This window comes from Camelina sativa, chromosome 2 (genome assembly GCF_000633955.1).
Source record: "Camelina sativa cultivar DH55 chromosome 2, Cs, whole genome shotgun sequence".
NCBI lineage: Eukaryota > Viridiplantae > Streptophyta > Magnoliopsida > Brassicales > Brassicaceae > Camelina > Camelina sativa.
In genome coordinates this window covers 18666781-18685420 of record NC_025686.1, presented here as the reverse complement: position 1 = coordinate 18685420, position 18640 = coordinate 18666781, and the positions used below count along the sequence as shown (strand labels likewise).

Below are 18640 nucleotides of genomic sequence, written 5' to 3'. Positions count from 1 at the left end.
TTTTTTTTTTTTTTTTTTTTTTTTTTTTTTGTGTGTGTCTTTTTGATAACGAGTGCTTAATAATATTGTTGTAGTTTGTGAAGGAAGGCAGTGGTGGATCTAGGAAAATTGTTTGATGGGTTCAAAATGGATTCAAACTCACAATTGGTTGGTTTCAAACTCATATATATATCTAAAAATTTGGTGTAAGTTAGAACAATTTTTAAATTTTATTGGTGTCAATTGCAGCCATAATAGTCAATGTGCATACTTAAAAGTTAAAACAGTAGTTAAATATGTTATGTTAAGTTTACTAATGAATTCATATTAAGATTTTTGGTGACCCACATGCCGGCCAATGCCAGGACGCGTTTAGCGAACGTAACAAATCTCGACGAAACCATTCCTTTCCTACAGTGTTCATATCTCGCCTTACCGAATCACTATTTTTGTTTCTTGTTCCTGTGTTTTTTCCTCCGTGTTATTTAAAAATTAACTGGAAAATGACTTTGAAGGTTACTTTTTCTTTCAAATAAGATAAATTAACCATAAGATCCAAACTTGTGTAGTTCAAATAAAAAGTCTTCGAGTTTTTGCATTGCTTAAAACTTATATTTTATACGAAGTGTGGAAAGCTTTCATAAAAATATTCAGTATTTGGACTAATTAGTATATATGAAAGCTTAAGACATAAAAATATGCTCCTTTGTTTTAACTTAAGGGTTTCCAAATCGTGAACAGAAGATATATATGAACCGTGGAAAGCTATCAGGACAAGAGATTAAAATCTTAAGACATAAAAATATTCAGTATTTTGTTTTAACTTAAGGGTTTCCAAACCGTGAACAGAAGATATATATGTAATTTAAGATCCAAAACTTTCATACAATTTATTTTGTCTCGCTAACGTCATGCACTTTTTTTTCCCGTAATTTGCTCCTTTTCATCCATTATATATGTAACCAACTTTGTCTCTCTTGCTATCACTTCTCTATATATATATATATATATAGTCCTCATCCATATGTTTATATATAATATTTCGAATTTTCGAATCTAATATAAGTTGCTATATGGTAGTAAGACAAGTTGCATCATGTAGACAAAAATGTACTTTTTTCTTTCAAACATATTACAGACAACAGATATCAACAATGTTCAGCGAATGATTCGGTGCACTTTGTGCATGTGTGCATAGTCTTGGTTACTATTGGATTTACGACTTATCTGGTATGTTTGTTAAAGAACTAAGATCTTGAGTTATGCTATCAATCTGTGAGCTTCGCCAAATTATAATTTTCATATGGTTTTGGATCTTCCTAATTTGAATTTAATAACAACAAGTGATGGTTTGCTACATATATCCATTTTACTCACATGCACCAATGGTTTAAAATTGTTAGTTTCAACTGGTTTGTTTTGAGCGTAAATATTTGCGTGAGATAATGATAAAAAGAAATAGTTTAATAGTATATATACATTGTAAACATAACTAAAAAACATTGATAAACATCACAGACAAGTGATGTCAGTGATGTGCTTTCATTATATTTGCGTTTCGCATTCGAATGTATATAAGAAGACCATTATCTAAAGTTTATAAACTGATACAAATTAAAATGCAGATAAACATCATTTGGTATTTTCTTTTTCGCCTACACATACTCATTCAGTTATCAGCGTATTAAGTCATAAAAACTAGCATATATATGTACTGGCAAAGTGGCAATATATATTTCTTCTTTTTGTTTATCTCAGTTAGAAAAGTGATATACAGTTGTGAAAGAGTAATAATTTACCTTGAAGATTGAAAAAAAAAAATTGAAAATGAAGATACATAAAGATCGCGTTTTGTGAAACAAATTATACAGTATAATTTATACTTACGTTCTTTTGGCTTCATTCGTTTGATTCAATTCAGTAAACGATTTCTCCCACAAATGTATTATTTTCTCTAACAGCTTTGGAAGTGTAGACAGTAACGCACTTGTCTCTTACGACTTTATAAAGATGGCGTACGTTACAAACTCACCATTAAATTAACTAAGTTGAACGTTCAAAGTCTTCAACCGATAAACTATAAATTAATACCACTCCGTGTCTCCGACCATAGTTATCAACTTGGCTACTTCATACTATGTTTTATAATAAGTGGAAAATTAATTACTGAGCAAAATGCCTCTCACTCCTTTTTAACTGACGTGAGCAATGACTTCAAATGTCAAGACTAGGTATCAAAGTTAATCGTATACTAATGTAAGAAAAAGAAAAAAAAGTCAAATAATTAACTCAACACACCGTTTCTTTGTGATTTGTGAAAGCTATTGAATAAAGACTAAATGCTCACAAGATTTCATTAAACAAAATAGAGATCAGTACAGATCAGGATCATAAGCTTTGACGACAATGTTAAAATGCTAAATTACATGGAAACCAAAAAAAAGCTCGAACAAAAATTATTAGTTCTTCAAAAGTTCAAAACCATTAATTATCTCTATATAAAATTAGATACGGATATACAAAGCTCTATGCGGTTCAAGATGACGGCGAGACACTCGGTAAAACTCTCAGTCGGTTAGGTCATAAAGAGAGACGAAGCAAATCTGAAGTCAAAAACTTAGTAATGCGACCAGAAAAAGAAGTAACAAAATCAGAAGTCGACGAGATGAGAAGAGAAATCAGGAATCGTCGACGTGGAAGAAGGTGTTGGAAGAAGAAAACCACCGATCCTTATGGCGTTTCTATCTCCGGTACGCCGTGGAAGAATCCCGGCGGTGAGTTTAGCTAGAGCCGTCGTGTACTCAACTAGTAGCTCAGTTATAATCACTACTGATATCATTCTTGATTTTTCTCTTTGAAACTTATAATATTTTGAAAAGAGAAAAAAAAAACAGATCTAGACAAATGAAAACTTGATGATGAGTAGTGAGAATGTGAGAGACCTCTTTGTCATTTATATAGACCACCATTTACATAATCTATTTTTTTTTTTTTATATTATTTAAAATTTCTTAGATCTCAGTTTTATAATCACCCGCTTCTCACGCTCACTGCACATTACATGTAGAACAAATCAAGTTGGAATTATTAAAGGAAACTAAAATAAAAGGTCCTATAACTGATAATACATATATATCATTGGGACTTCAGTTTTTTGGCGAAAGAATATTTTGGTTTTTCTTTACCAAACAGATGTATATACAGGAGAAGTTAATTGATTAAACGAATATAGCAGCTGGATTCATCAGAATTTGTTGTTTTGCAATCATATAGAAATAGTACGAATACTGAATAACTTTATATATATTTAGTATTTGTGTAGGAGAAAACTTTTGCATAGTACATGCATACCAATAATTCATTTGGATATAACTGGGAATCCATTACATGTAGTTAGTAGTTAGTAGTTACATATATAATAGTACTAGATATATAAGACTATATATATGGATGAAGAGTTACTTTGTATATGCGAAACTTCTCCAATATATTTTTGTTGGATTACTAACCAACAGAATAAAGACTCTCAACAATCGATATGATTGAACTTATACTAATCAACAAGAGTATATTATTTTTTCTTCTTTTCTAGTTGTATAAAGGATATCAAATATTTTGTGTCGACTCTTGTTGAAGGTATACTTGATTAGTAAGTAGTTAATGGCTTATTTAATGGTGTGTATACAATTTAACACGGTCACATGTTGCCCCAATCTTACATCATCACATTTAATGAATATATAGGTGTTTAATCAGCCGAAATTGAGATAAGTTGTCAATGCATTTTTCTAATGTCCCAAGTATTATCGTAGCTAACCAAATTTTATACTAGTTTTTTTTATTTATTTTTTAATTTTGTTTTGCNAGTTTATCACAAATATATAATATTTGACAGTTTATAAACACTTAGAGGGGGGGGGATTATCAATTAGATCGATATCGAGCGGTTCATGTAAAATTTGATATGATTGCACCTCTTTTTCCACCACCTAATTAGTAATACACTAATCAAGTTTTAAATTTATTTTGTAACTGGAAAACTAAAAGAAAAGCTAATTTTTTGTTTTAATATTAGAGTCTAATACTTATAAAAAGTAATTCTAACTATATAGTAATTTAGTAGATGCTTTTTTCGTTTATTGTAGACATTGAATCAAAATATGAAATGATGCATATATTAAAGAGTGATCAACGTGATATGATTTGATTACAATCTTAGATTAGAATCTCTGTTTATGTTAAGTGTATATTTCTTCATAACTCTCTTAGAATACCCTAGCTCATCGACACTCATGTATATATACCTCTTCTCTGTAAATCAATAATATCATCGAGTCATATAACCTTTAATATGGTATCAGAGCAGATTTAATATCAAAAAAAAAAAAAAAAATTTCCTCTATTCTTCTTCTTCTCCGTTTTCTCTATTTTTTTTTTTTTTTCCTCTATGTCTTCAGCCTCTTCTCCTACGATGACCGATACTATCGTTACCAACAACCAAACTAATCATGAGATATATTACGTCTTATTGCCAAAATCGTGATTCATGCATGAAATACAGATCGATATAATGGTTTTATCACAAATGTGAGAATGTTGGGGAGACTGTTTTTTTCTCTTTTCAATGAATAAATATGTTATACGACTTGGTTGATCTTATGACATATTTAAATGAGATATTTTACGCCATCATCGATTCATTTATACTCGATTATAAAATCCAGTCTATCAGTATTGACAAACTGTACGTTCACATTTTGTGACAAATAAATATTAGAAGTAAAATATATTTTCTATGTTGGAGCTTTGTATGAACTCGAACATATATAATCAATGAAATAAATTTCAAAGTCACATTCCATAAATTTCAAAGTCATACATCAATTTTCACTCTACAGTTTAACAGAGGGTCGTATAATAATAGGTCATATGAGAGTTACAACAATCATTAAACTAAGAATCAACCAATAGTTTTAAAATAATTTACCTAGTAAGGACATAATTGGCTAATCACCAACACCATGTCACCATCAGATAGTCAATTTAACAAGGACGTATATAAACATTCTTTTACTAAATTTACATCGACATGATTGTATAAAAATATTATATATTCCCTCAAGCTTCTAAGTCAGTGTGTCTGTGTGTGTGTATGTGTAAATGCATAGTGTAATGTCACAGAATTCGTTTTGTCCAAATGTTACTTAAAAGTTATAACTATATACATTTTGTCCAAATATGAAACTATACGTACGGATAGAAATATATCGGGAAACAGCAGTATATGTAGATTTATTGTGTTTTTAAGATATACAAATAATAGTAATCTCACTGAGATCAATAATGAGTGAAGAGATTATAAAAGTATACGTGTCTACATGTACTTATACATGTTCTATAGAAATATACGATGTAGATTTTCTCAACCCCTCTCCTAAAGAATAATGTGGACTTCGTTCCAGCTTTGATTAAATTAGGCCATTTTTTCAAGATTTCATTCATATATTGATTTAATTGACACATCCAACGAGAGTCACGTGATCCGAGAGATTATCGAACGACGTGATTGATTTAGCTTGATTTGAAAGGAATCGGGACGACTTTAATTAGGTCGTATTCTTCATGGCTTTCCCCAAGTATGATTAGAGGTTATTACGAGAGTGACGATATATTGGCTTCATATTGTTTAAAAGCCAATAGCATATAAAATATACTATATTTTTTTTTTTGAATAAATAGCATATAAAATATTAATCAACTAGAACCAATATTAGGCCAATGGTTTAAAGTATACAAATTGGATCCAAGTACTCACCCTATTATTTACACCATGTTATAAAATATTGGTAAAATTAGATTTTGGACCATAGAAAAGATTGAGGTCTAGACTCGAACCTCTCGTAATTAACAACAAAAAAAGAAGATATTAATCGTCAGTCAACTAACAACGAACCATACATTATCTATCTACTTGTTTAGGTGGGTTGCACTGAAACAACTTTTATACTTTTCTCTACCTAATCATTCACTATTTTATTAGCCACTCTGTTTTAGCACCTAATTATGGCTTATCGATAGGTTATAGAAGCCAATCATATTCCCCATAAATGCAGAAGGTTTGAAGTGCATGTTGTTGAGCTTGATCGTCGTATTATGCTTTAAAGAAAAAGAAACAAAAACCAACAAGTAGCACGACGAGACAGTATTCTATAAAATGACTTGGATTTAGCCATTTTAGGTACAAATGTGTCATCACTTTTTGTCTTTTGTTTTAGTTGAAATTTTAACTAATCCTCTTATTATCTGCTAAATTGTCTTTTCTTTCTTGAAACTCTTAATTTGATAATCAGCTTTGGATCTTATTATGTGAGTGCCAGCCATGTGACACATTCATCTTTATCTTATCCAAATGTTAGGACAAAGGCAATTTACAATTTATAAAAATACAAAACATAGCTTTTCTATTGCTTAATAGATTTATAAACTAGGTGCTGCCTATGTTTACTTTATTTCTGAATATACAAATTAAAAATTTCTCAAAAAAAAAACTACACAAATGTTTTGTTTTTTTTGGGTCCGGTAATACAAAAACGGCTACGCTCAATGACTCGATCACATGCACCTTAGACCTTACCCATGTGAGAGTGAGACTCATTACTTACAATTTTATTATCACAACTGATTTCTCAAATTAAAGTTACAATATCTAAGAGACTTAGAGATCTAAGCTTCTTTAGTACATTCTTCAATATCCAGACTTAGTTTGATTCTGATGATGCTCTAGTAGATACATCTCAGCTAAGGCAGCAAACACTGCTGATCCAAAAGGAAGAACATTCTCGTCGAGGAAGAAATAAGGGGAATGAACGCTACGTACAGAACCGATTTCTTCGTTTCTGATGCCGATTCCTAGATAGTAACCTGGTATTTCTTGTTGATAGAAGGCAAAATCCTCACCTGCCATTATCTTTTCACCTGGTTTCACCCTCTCGGGTCCAATCAATTTTTTCAAAACCTTTTCAGTGTATTCGTGTAGCTTGTGGTCGTTCACTGTTGCTGGATACATAGGATGGCTATCTTCATGCATGTTTATATCTGCTTTGCATCTATAAACTTCAGCTTCTCCTTCAACCACCTGTCAGCAATAATCACGTTAGCTTACATTTGAACATTCGTGATTCTGTGGATCGTGGAAGAGATGGATATAGCAATGGCTTGTTCCATGAAATTTTTACTAGAACAGAGTAACAAGATACTCAGGAATCAAAATCACTAACTATACTCTTACTGATCACCAGGCAAAAGATTGATTTAAAACTGCGCGTATGTATACGTACCTCTTTCAACCTACGTATCAACAAGTTAATGCCATCGGTTGTAAGACTCCTCAGAGTTCCACCAAATTCTACATACGTTGGAGTCTCATCAAACTCAGAAGCGTCGCTTTTCATAAATGTAATAGACAGCACCTAAAAGCAAAAAACATGAACCTTTTAGCGTCAGAAGACTTAGGTTTAGTTTTGCAAATAGTGATATCAATATGCATTAAAGACCATTAGATTTATCGATTGGGAATGTATACAACATACATGGCTTGACAGAGGATCAACTTCTCTAGAGATGATAAGTTGTAATGCTAAGATGGTAGATGATGCAGCCAGCACCGGATCAACACAAGAATGAGTCTCTGCAGAAGACGCAGGTACTGTCCCACTCATTCTTACACTGAATATGCTTGTGGCTGCCATAGTAGGACCCGAGATTGTTTCTACTTCTCCCGTAGGTAAGTCAGTATCTATATGCATACCAAATATTGCTTCTGATTCACCCAAAGCACCATCTTTTATCATGTAAAAAGCACCGGCACCACCTTCTTCTGCTGGTTGAAATAGAAGCCTCACTGTTCCCTTTTGATTAATCATAGAGACATTAAAAGACTAAATCTTTTCTATAAACAAAGCAAACACAGATACAGCTACACCATTGTCCAAATCAAACTAAAACAACAATGCAAGAACACTACAGACAATGGAAAAGTTTCATTCTTTCTGTGGCAAACAACAAACTAATTGTACATACAAACAAGACAAACAAGATTAGTACTTTTTGCGTTTGCTAAGCTAATCTCACAAATTGACAACACATTCACCTAAACTCCTAAACCAAGCTAGAGAACAAAGAAGAGAAAAAGCTTACCTTAAGCTTATTTTTGCGTTTGCTAAGCAATTTAGCAGCACCAAGAAGCATAGTAGTGTGTGAATCATGCCCACAAGCATGCATTTTGCCATCGATTTTACTCTTATGATCCCACTCAACAAGTTCCTAAACCACCATCACCAATTCGAATTCACACAACTTTGAAGAAATCAAAAAACAAACAATAAAAGAGAGATTTAAATCGGAGTTTAATTACTTGCAAAGGGAGAGCATCCATATCAGCTCGGAGAGCAACAACGGGAGGAGAACCAGACCCGATTTGAGCTACAATACCGGTTTTGGCAACCGGGTAAGAATACGAAACCCCTAATTCGTCAAGCTCCCGACGAATCAAAGCACTTGTTTTGTGTAACTCGAAAAGGAGTTCTGGGTTTTCATGGATTTGTCTTCTCACAGAGACTAACCAGTCTTTATCACCCAAAGCTTCTGTTAGATATTGACTTGGGTACTCTTGATCTCCATTGACCGAACTAGCGATTACAAGTAGAAGTAGAAGAAGAAGAAGAGGCGTCGAATGTGAAGAACTAACCATTTTCAAAAATTTGGGGGTCAACGGAACCCTAAAAAGCAAGCTCCGATCAGAATTTGATCTGAAAGTTAGACACTTGTTGAATAGTGAAGCACCACCAATCGAAAGCTTCGTTTTTGGCGAGAGATGTCTAAAGCTCGAAACTTGTTCCTTTTTTAAAAATACATTTTTTAATTAATTAATTTCTGCAATTTTGTTTTTTCTTTCTTTGGCGGCAATATAATAATATCTATTCACTACTATTATTCAAGAAAATATTGATCTGTTGTGGTTAGAAAGCTCGAGACACCAATAAATTTATTGTTTTCATTTTTATAATATTTTTTTTCAACATTTCAATTTTAAAATATATTTTAATTATTTTTATAACATATTTAATTATTATAACATTATTATATCTAAAACAATTTCAAAACCCGAATTTCTTCACCTATTAAAAAACGAGAATTCAACCAAAAAACCCCAAACTTTCAAGAATTTGCCAAAAAAAACACCAATTCTTGGTCTAGCCAAATAAACACTCAACTTTTGTTTACTTTCAAATATAATAACAAACTTTTTACTGACTTGCCAAATTAACACACCGTTCATAAAGTTAACAGAAAATTTAAACGTCATTAACAACACGTTTACTGTTGGGGTTAAATCACACGACGTCGTTTTGAATCGTTTTGAATTTCTTAGTTTTTTAAAAAAATGCATTACCAAGGTTTGAACCTGGGTTCTCAGACCGCATAAGGGAGGCTTTTACCACTGAACCAGTGATAACTTTCAAACATTAATGCAATATACTTATTTTTATTATATGAGTACCGGGAATATAAAAAAAAAAGAAAAATCAGTTTTTATCGACATTCTCGTTGTCGAGAGAAAAAGACCGTTAGGTCGATTTTTTTTTTCTTTTCAACCTTCAATTCACTGATTACACAGATATACTCGATTGATTTTTGCCCAACTAAAATAAATTAAACTGCAATTTATATTCACTTACAAAACCAAAATTTAAAATTGTTCAAACCAAACCTGCAATTTAGTTCTAAAATCTGAAAATTAACTAACAAAAACCTGCAACTTGAAATGGACTAAACAACAAAAAATAAAACAGGATTGAGCTTATGCCATCTAGGAAAACCAACTACCCCATTCACTTGCTTGTGAGGCTTGGTATTGTGAACTTTGGTCCCATCTTGAGGAATGTGCGGATTGAGCTTGTGATGACTGAGCTTGGGAGGACTGATCTTGTGGAAAGGAGAATTGTGACGAATCAAATATAAGTCCCTGAGTATATCTGTGTAATCTGTGAATTGAAGGTTGAAAAGAAAAAAAAAAAAAATCGACCTCACGGTCTTCTTCTCTCGACGACGAGAATGTCTGATTTAGGGTAAAGTCGATAAAAACTGATTTTTCTTTTTTTTTTTTTATATTCCCGGTTTTCATATAATAAAAACAAGTATATTGCATTAATGTTTGAAAGTTATCACTGGTTCAGTGGTAAAAGCCTCCCTTATGCACTCTGAGAACTCGGGTTCGAACCACTCTGAGAACTCGGGTTCGAACCACTCTGAGAACTCGGGTTCGAACCTTGGTAATGCAATTTTTTTTAAAAACTAAGAAATTCAAAACGACGGCGTATGATTTAACCCCAATAGTAAATGTGTTGTTAATGACGTTTAAATTCAAAAGTTGAGTGTTTATTTGGCTAGACCAAGAATTGGTGCTTTTTTTGGCAAATTCTAGAAAGTTTGGGTTTTTTTTGGTTGAATTCTCATTAAAAAACTGATTATTATTCACATATTTAAAATTTCTAAAATAAATTATCACAAGAATCATTATTATAGGCATATGACTTATTAATACTATTGGTATAATATTTCACGGGTGAAACATATTCTTACATCAAAAAATTTAAACAAAATAAAAAATCTTGCATAGATTGAAGAAAAGGTGGATTATATATTTAGTTGATACATAATAGTTTGATCTAAACATATTTTCAAAGGTTATATATTTTATTTTTAAACAAACAAATTTTAAAAGTAAAAAGCAGGAACAATTGGCTTACTTTAGGCGATCGAAACACCAAATACTTCTACAAAACTACAAAACAGAGGATTGCTCGAAACAGAATTTTGGCAATAGAAGATGATACGGGTTTGGTATATCGAGGGGATAATCAGATTGGAGCAGTTGCAGAGCAGTATTTCAAAAATCTCTTCAAGACAACAAGAAGTTCCTCAACAGACTATTCTGATGTTTTCACAGGATTTCAATCTAAAGTTACAACAGAAATGAATATGGATCTACAGAGGATGGTAACAGAGGAAGAAATGCACGATGCAGTCTTTGATATAGGCCCCGATAAGTCACCAGGTCCAGATGGTATAACAGCGGCTTTCTATCAACAATTCTGGCCTGACATCAAGAACGAAATCATGTCTGAAGTTTCGTGTTTCTTCAGAAATGGGGTCCTCAATGGTCAGACAAATCACACCAATATATGTCTAATCCCAAAGATTGACGTCCCAACTTCGATGAGTGATTTTCGCCCAATAGCATTGTGTAATGTTAGCTACAAAATCATTTCGAAAATACTTGTCAATCGTTTGAAGAAGCATCTGAACTCCATTATTTCCGAGAATCAAGCTGGTTTCATCCCTGGAAGAAACATTATAGATAACGTCATCATTGCTCATGAAATGATCCATTCGCTGAAGAAAAGAAGACGTTGGGCTAACTCGTATATGACGGTCAAAACTGATATCTCAAAAGCTTATGATCGACTAGAATGGAGTTTCATAAGAGAAACAATGCAACACATGGGATTCGACTCAATCTGGATAAATTGGATAATGCAATGCATTGAAACAGTAAGCTTCTCAGTATTGATTAACGGGACACCAAGTGGTCATATACAACCAGAGAGAGGTATCAGACAAGGTGACCCTTTATCCTCTTATCTCTTCATAATGTGTGCAGAAGTATTAAGTCATCTCTTAAGAAAAGCAGAGGAAGAAAACAATCTAAAAGGAATGAAGATTAGTACAACTGGACCTACATTGAATCATCTCTTGTTTGCTGATGATGCTCTCTTCTTCTGCCATGCTCATCCAAAATCCTGTTCTACCATAATGCGAATCCTACAAACCTACGAACGGGTCTCTGGGCAAAAGGTGAACCTCAACAAGTCAGCAATAACATTTGGTTCTCGAGTACAACAGCATGTGGAGACCAGATTAAGGAGGATTTTAGATATACACAACGATGGAGGATGCGGGAAATACCTGGGGCTTCCTGAGTTCATTGGTAGAAAGAAGAAGGAAATGTTCTCATACATAGTTCACAAAGTAAAGCAGCGCACACAAGGTTGGTCGACCAAATCTCTATCAAAGGCAGGGAGGGAGATTTTATTGAAAACAGTAGCTCTAGCTCTCCCAGTCTACACTATGAACTGCTTCAAATTACCAAAAGGAATTTGTGAGGAAATAAATGCTCTCTTAGCAAAGTTTTGGTGGAGCAAAGATGGAGGAGAGAAATCAATGCATTGGGTCTCATGGCAAAAACTAAGTCTACCAAAACGTGAAGGAGGTTTAGGCTTCAGGGATTTAGAGAGTTTTAACTTGGCATTGTTGGCAAAACAAGTTTGCGCATCGTTCAAAATCCAGAAGGTCTCTTGGCTCGTTTTCTAAAGGCAAGGTATTTTCCGGATTCAAACACTTTTAATGCGGGAAAAGGCTACAAACCATCATTTATTTGGAAATCTCTACAAGATGGACGTGATCTCCTTAAAAAAGGAATGAGATTCTTAATAGGCACGGGAACCATCACGAATATATGGCTTGATCCGTGGCTCCCAACTAGTCCCCCTAGACCGCCAACACGATTAGAAGGAGCTACAGCATATCCAACATATGTCAACGAACTGATGCTGGAAAGTCAATCAGGTTGGAATGATGAGTTGCTACGATCAATAATAGTAGAGGAAGATATACAAATCATCAAGAGGATTCGGCTAAGCAAGACAACTGATCCGGATATGTTAGGATGGCACTACAATGATTCAGGGTTCTATACAGTAAAATCAGGATATTGGTTAGCCACTCACAATACGGAGAATAGAGTACAACCACCACCTGGCCTCCAAATTCATAAACAAGCTATCTGGAAACTGCAAATTGCTCCCAAGCTGAAACACTTTTTATGGAGAATGCTTACAAGAGCACTGGCTACCAATTCAGAATTAGCACACCGAGCAGTACATCTGTCTCAGACTTGCAAGCGTTGTAATCAGGACATAGAAACCATTGAACATCTGTTCTTCGACTGTCAGCATGCGAAAGATATATGGAACACATCAACCCTTCATCAGCTCAGTTTTATGCCAACATTCAATGATAAATTCCAAGGTATCCTTGATCAATATAATAATCATCATCTCTCATTCTATGAACGCCAAATGCCCATTTGGATTTTGTGGAGACTCTGGAAAAGCCGCAACCTTCTAGTCTTTCAAGATATAGACAATAGTTGGCAGGAAGATCTAACATATGCAGCGCAAGAAGCACAAGAGTGGATAGATATATGGCCAGAACATCATCGAAGAAATCTCGCACACACTTCTCGATTGGAAGACCAAACTTCAAGATGGACTAAACCAAATGACGATCACATCAAATGNTAATTTTATATGTATATGGTTACAATTATTTACGTTCGCAATGTGCCTATGATGTGGCACCAGGTGGCCTCTTAGCCAGCGTGTATCATCTTACGAGAATAGAATATGGTGTTAATCAAGCGGAAGAAGTCTGCATAAAAGTATTTACTCACAGGAGTAATCCTAGAATTCCATCCGTTTTCTGGGTTTGGAAAAGTACGGATTTTCAAGAACGGGAATCTTATGATATGTTAGGAATCACTTATGATAGCCATCCACGACTGAAACGTATCCTAATGCCCGAAAGTTGGATAGGGTGGCCTTTACGTAAGGATTATATTGCTCCCAATTTTTATGAAATACAAGATGCTTATTGAATGATAAAAAATGAGCCTTAGCTTCTAGAACTACAGACCTTCACGGAATATTTTGAATTCTATTCTTTTTTAGATCAAACAAACAGAAGAGTTGAGGTCTCGTTCATATTATTAGAGATAGCTTGATCTCCAATTTGAAAGATACTTTTTTTATTTCGTAAAAGCCGAGCCAATAGGATGAACTAAAAAAAAGAGTTCTGAATTATGAACTTTGTATCGCGCACATAACTTAGTCAACTTTAGTCACATAACTGGGAATGAATAAATAAGATCGGAAAGCAAAAAATGAGGGGGGGATACAATTCTATTTATATTGTATCGAATGAATCTTGGGGTAGCAGAATTACAAGGTCTTCTAATTGCAATGCAACAAATGTGGATTCGCGGATTCACTCACGTCATCTTTGAAGGGGATAATCAAATGGTCGGCAAACTAGCAAGGGGAGATACACGCAACTTTACAGTCTACAATTGGGTAAGAGAAATACAACAATGGAAACAACGTTTTACAGAAGCAAGTTTCGTTTGGACACGAAGATGCAACAACAAAGCAGCAGACAGATTGGCCAAAGAACCTATGAATAATCATTTGTTCATGTCTTATTACTATGTCCCTAACTATCTTGTAAACATCCTGCATGAGGATCACAATGTAAACCCCCTCTACGAGGACAACATTTAATCTTCAATAGAAAGCTGTTAAAAAAAACAAACAAATTTTAGATCCTCCAGAATAACTTTATTGATAACATTAATTTTATCTGCATAGATTTATCTCACACATAATGCGAGTTGTTATCTAGTTTCAACATTGAATCAATTGCAAATATAAATACAGAAAAGTAAAACAAAAATTATTAAGGAAAAACAAAAAAAAGTTGCAAAAACTGCTTCTTACTTAAAATCTCTACTACACCAATTTTTATACATAAGCTTCATAAATAGTTTTACATGTTTGTACACCGTATAAGTTTATAGAACCTCTGTCTCCCTTTATCTCTTCTTCCCTCAACGCAAGAACCGCAAAGAGTGAGAGCGGTCAAGTCGAACTAATGGAAGACAGAGCAATTTCTCTATAAGGGGGACAAAACTGAGGTCTCTTTTTAAATGGGAAGAAGCTAAATTTTGTTGTTTGAGTGTTTTTGTCATGAAACCAACTGAGAGCAAGGCATTCTTATGGGAGAGAATACAACGGTTAGCCTCGCGTGGTCTGATAGAGAGTAATTTTCTGGCCATATTCCTTTTTCAACTTCAGGAGGAAACAAAACTGCGTTTTTGACGCTGAATCCGACGGTTTGTTCTCGGTTACCTTTTGCTTCTCCGTCTGCTGCGTCTCTCTGTTCTGACCAAGTTTGGTTCCATATTCTTTGCTGCAGTGAGTTAAGTACATACATAATTGAGCAACATGTGTGATTGAGCAAGATGCTATTGGCATTACCAAATCTCTAAGTTATCTAGATGTTAACGGAATCTCAACTGTTGTAACTCAACTACAACTAGAAACAACTACCTTAAAACGTATCACGAACACGTTTTTGAGAGAGGATTCTAATGATAAAAACATTACCTGAAACTCTTTGTAATCTAGAAGACCATTTCCATCAATGTCAGCTTGAGTCCACAAATCTTTAATCTCTTTTGCCGTAAGTCCATTGCAATGACCTGTTAAATTGAGCTGTATAGAGAAAGAGAAAAACTATGTGAATATCCAGTTGAATGACGCAGTCATAGGAATATGATTTACTCGCATTACAGATTATGCTATATATACCTGCCGAAGCGTTTCACAGAAACCCAAGAATGTAATGTGGTCACCATCATTGTCGGTTTTCAGAAAGGCAAAAGCATCTTCAGCTGTTAGTGAGGCTCTTCTCAGTAGATACTGCAAATCAAAACGCTCTCACGTTACAGGGAGAAAAGCCAGAAAACCATACTGTTTCCAGAAATCATTTGGACAAGAATTGCAAAGCCAGTTTAAAGTTAAACCAGTTTCAGGATCAACAAGTAAATCTTTTTGGATACAGTAAAATGCACTAAGAGATGAACACTTGTGATGAGACATAATTGAGGAGAGTCTCACCCTGAACATGCCAAACACTGCTTCACTCCAACTAGTTTTCAACAGCTTTCTATACCGATTTGGATTTAGAAGCCATATGAAATCAACAGCGCATATGTTACCCCGATGATTCCGGTGGCTTACCCACTGTAAAACCAAAGAAAACAAGTATTTCAGAATCCTATATCCCAAATATATAACATCAAAAAAATCTACAGCATACCCAAAAGTATTCTCCATATGAAGAAAGACAGTGACCTTGTGAGCATCTGAATCTGTATACCGATGAGCAGTGTCGTAAGACGACACAAAACCCTGTGACCTGAGAAACTTGTAGACATGTCCTCGCTTACTTCCATTCCAATCTCTGCCACCAACAGAAACAAGCAGAGGAACTTTTAGTACTCTTCATCATATCTAAACCCAAGAAAAACGTAAAAATCCAGACAAGGTAGTAGTTACCCGCAAAGTATAATAGGCATAGGACTGAGATTAACTTCCTTCTGATAAGACTCTACATACTGAAGAATCTTATAAACCTGCCCAAAACCAAAATCTTGTTTATTTATAAAGATACAAAAATCATCACACAAATGATAACAGAGTTAATAATAACAAATTATTACCTGCTGCAGTCTAACTATAGACAACGTTGAATCATGAGGAAACAGCAAATGAGTATTGACAATCAAAACTTGTTGATGAGCATCATACTGAGAGTAAGGAGGAACTAATTCTACATGTAGCAACTGCGCAACTCGATCACCACAATCGTTAAAAAGCAAATCCCTCGAGTTCACAACTCTAAAATAATCCTTATGAACAGCCGTAAGCAAACCTATCATCACGAAATCACAAATGAAAACGCCTACATACACATGAAACAACAACAACATCAAAGCCAAGAAGTTTAAATACCATCGCCACGGTTATTAGTACGGCCAAGCTTGTAACTGAGATAACCAGCGTCACCAAGTCTCTTCTCATACATATTAACAAGCTCTTCGTTCCCTACCCAAAACTCCTTTAGAACCAAAACAAAAAAGTCAGAAACAGAGGACTAAAAAAAAAAAAAAGAGGTTCCTTTCATAGAGGCAATTCGTCGAACAACCTGTAAACAAATGATGGAAGACCTTTCATACAATAACCAATCAATGATTCTATGATTCCTTCCAAGCCAATACGTTCGATTATCACTTTCACGAAGACTTTGATCCTACATTTCCAACACACACATAATTCAAAATTCATATCAATCAAAAAAAAAAAAATTGATGAAGAAGGAAAAAAGAAACAAAACCTTGGGAGAGAGACGTTTATAGATGGGAGCAAGGATGTTGAAAGTAGTACAAGAGATACAAGGTTGCTGATGCTGGTCTCTTATGGATGATGAGATTGCATAGCTTCCTATTTTTGATATTCTCCCCTTCATTCTCTCTTTCACCGCCGGCGAATTTACGGTAACGGAAATAAGAAAACAAAAATACAAAAATCTCCGGCGGTAAAAATCAAAAAAGGAGAGATGAAGAAAACAAAAAAAAACACAGAGGAAGAAGATGAAGGATGGAAGAAGGAAGAAGAAGAATTATCGAAGAAACGTCGTGACCGCTCTCTTTTTTTTTTGTTTGATTTTTATGAATTAAAACGGAAAAAAATGAAAATTCAAAACCCCAAAATTAGAAAGTGTTTTTAGCGATTGATTTGAGAATTGTGAGGCTTTAGGCTATTTTAAAAAAGCTTTCGTCTCTCGTTCATGAACGTGCGTGTGCATGTGTGTAGTGTTATGAAGCACTTTGTTATATATTGTATGGTTTCGAATTTATTTATAGAAGGTAATTTAATTACTAATAAATATTTTAATTTCCTTAATTTGTTCTTCGTATATATCTTTTTCTAATGACCAAAGTTTTAATATACAGTATGTAATGAGAAATGAATATATTAGCTTTCGATCGACGCACGTTTCGATGGGCGGGGCGGGGGCCATGTTTTGTTCCTTTCGGCCCTCTCTATACGATTTGTTATTTTTATAGTAAAGTTTTTATGTTAGTTTATAATTATTGTCATCTTTTTATGAAAAGGAGGAAACAATGCATGGACATAAATAATAATGCGTTTGTTAGACGTTCTTGTCGATACTAACTTTTTGTTATAAGGATTTAACAGTTTATATAGTTGAAGTTTTTGATTCTGGATATAATAATATAATAAATAAATAAATAAACAGTTTCTTTGTTATAAGAGAAATGAAATTGCATTGCAATAAAAGAAAAAGAAAAGTTTCTTTGTCGATATCTTTGTTTAAGGATTTTAAAGAATGATGAAATTAAATGCTGAATATGTATATGGTTTACAAATAATGAGAAACTAGGGTACTTTTCTATATATATGATTGTTCAGAATATAATCATTTTATGATGTACTACGTGTTTTCCAAGTCTTAGCTTAATTAGAGAGAATCATGTTAATTAAAAACTTCTGAGCTACAGTTACGTTTCAAGCACGTAATAAATAATAAACACAATTTATTCGCTCGAGATATGATTCAACTGAAATTTGATTAGTAGAATATATATGCTTGGAATAAATATATAATTATATATATTTTTGATACGTGCATTTATATATTATATAGTTAACAGAAGATGTCCTTTGATAAGATAATGAAAAGAATTCGACGTTAAACGAACAAAGAAAAAAAGGGGATAAGACTTGAAGAATATTGTTGTGTACTTACTTGTTTTGGTTGTGCAATTTGGCCGAAAGTTTCATAAAGCGACATGAAAATTAACGGACACCTCTAGTTGTCTTTGTTCCTTCATAAT

General features: G+C 33.7%; 3 protein-coding genes across 4 annotated transcripts; all 3 read right to left on the bottom strand.

Moving 5' to 3' along the window:
• Positions 2309–2919, bottom strand: LOC109127445. The gene has a single exon (XM_019232118.1). The coding sequence runs from the start codon at positions 2816–2818 to the stop codon at positions 2630–2632; it is 189 nt and encodes a 62-aa protein (XP_019087663.1). The 5' UTR covers positions 2819–2919; the 3' UTR covers positions 2309–2629.
• On the bottom strand, positions 6544–8855 carry LOC104729266 (IAA-amino acid hydrolase ILR1-like 3). Its single transcript, XM_010448201.1, has 5 exons — positions 8393–8855; positions 8176–8301; positions 7569–7886; positions 7317–7448; positions 6544–7114 (listed from the first exon to the last, which is right to left on the bottom strand). The coding sequence occupies exons 1-5, from the start codon at positions 8726–8728 to the stop codon at positions 6725–6727; spliced, it is 1302 nt and encodes a 433-aa protein (XP_010446503.1). The 5' UTR covers positions 8729–8855; the 3' UTR covers positions 6544–6724.
• LOC104729252 (uncharacterized calcium-binding protein At1g02270-like) lies at positions 14632–17646 on the bottom strand. Of its 2 annotated transcripts, XM_010448180.2 has the most exons (10): positions 17116–17631; positions 16927–17031; positions 16734–16839; positions 16442–16653; positions 16278–16354; positions 16074–16182; positions 15837–15962; positions 15528–15638; positions 15324–15431; positions 14632–15126 (listed from the first exon to the last, which is right to left on the bottom strand). In XM_010448180.2, exons 1-10 carry the CDS (start codon positions 17245–17247, stop codon positions 14902–14904), a joined length of 1311 nt encoding a protein of 436 aa, XP_010446482.1. In that variant the 5' UTR covers positions 17248–17631; the 3' UTR covers positions 14632–14901. The 2 variants fall into 2 exon arrangements, with proteins under 2 accessions (XP_010446482.1, XP_010446492.1); XM_010448190.2 differs by lacking the exon at positions 14632–15126 and having other exon boundaries at positions 15341–15418; positions 17116–17646.

What these genes read in the sequence shown, in the direction of transcription:
- LOC109127445 (XM_019232118.1), bottom strand. Translation starts at nt 2,818, where the DNA reads ATGATATCAGTAGTGATTATAACTGAGCTACTAGTTGAGTACACGACG.
- LOC104729266 (XM_010448201.1), bottom strand. Translation starts at nt 8,728, where the DNA reads ATGGTTAGTTCTTCACATTCGACGCCTCTTCTTCTTCTTCTACTTCTA. An exon ending in TGGATGCTCTCCCTTTGCAA is followed by an intron (nt 8,302 to 8,392) that starts GTAATTAAACTC and finishes ATGGTGGTTTAG; the next exon opens with GAACTTGTTGAGTGGGATCA. An exon ending in TTGATCCTCTGTCAAGCCAT is followed by an intron (nt 7,449 to 7,568) that starts GTATGTTGTATA and finishes TTTTGCTTTTAG; the next exon opens with GTGCTGTCTATTACATTTAT.
- LOC104729252 (XM_010448180.2), bottom strand. Translation starts at nt 17,247, where the DNA reads ATGAAGGGGAGAATATCAAAAATAGGAAGCTATGCAATCTCATCATCC. An exon ending in TACTAATAACCGTGGCGATG is followed by an intron (nt 16,654 to 16,733) that starts GTATTTAAACTT and finishes TCGTGATGATAG; the next exon opens with GTTTGCTTACGGCTGTTCAT. An exon ending in ATGCCTATTATACTTTGCGG is followed by an intron (nt 16,183 to 16,277) that starts GTAACTACTACC and finishes TGTTGGTGGCAG; the next exon opens with AGATTGGAATGGAAGTAAGC.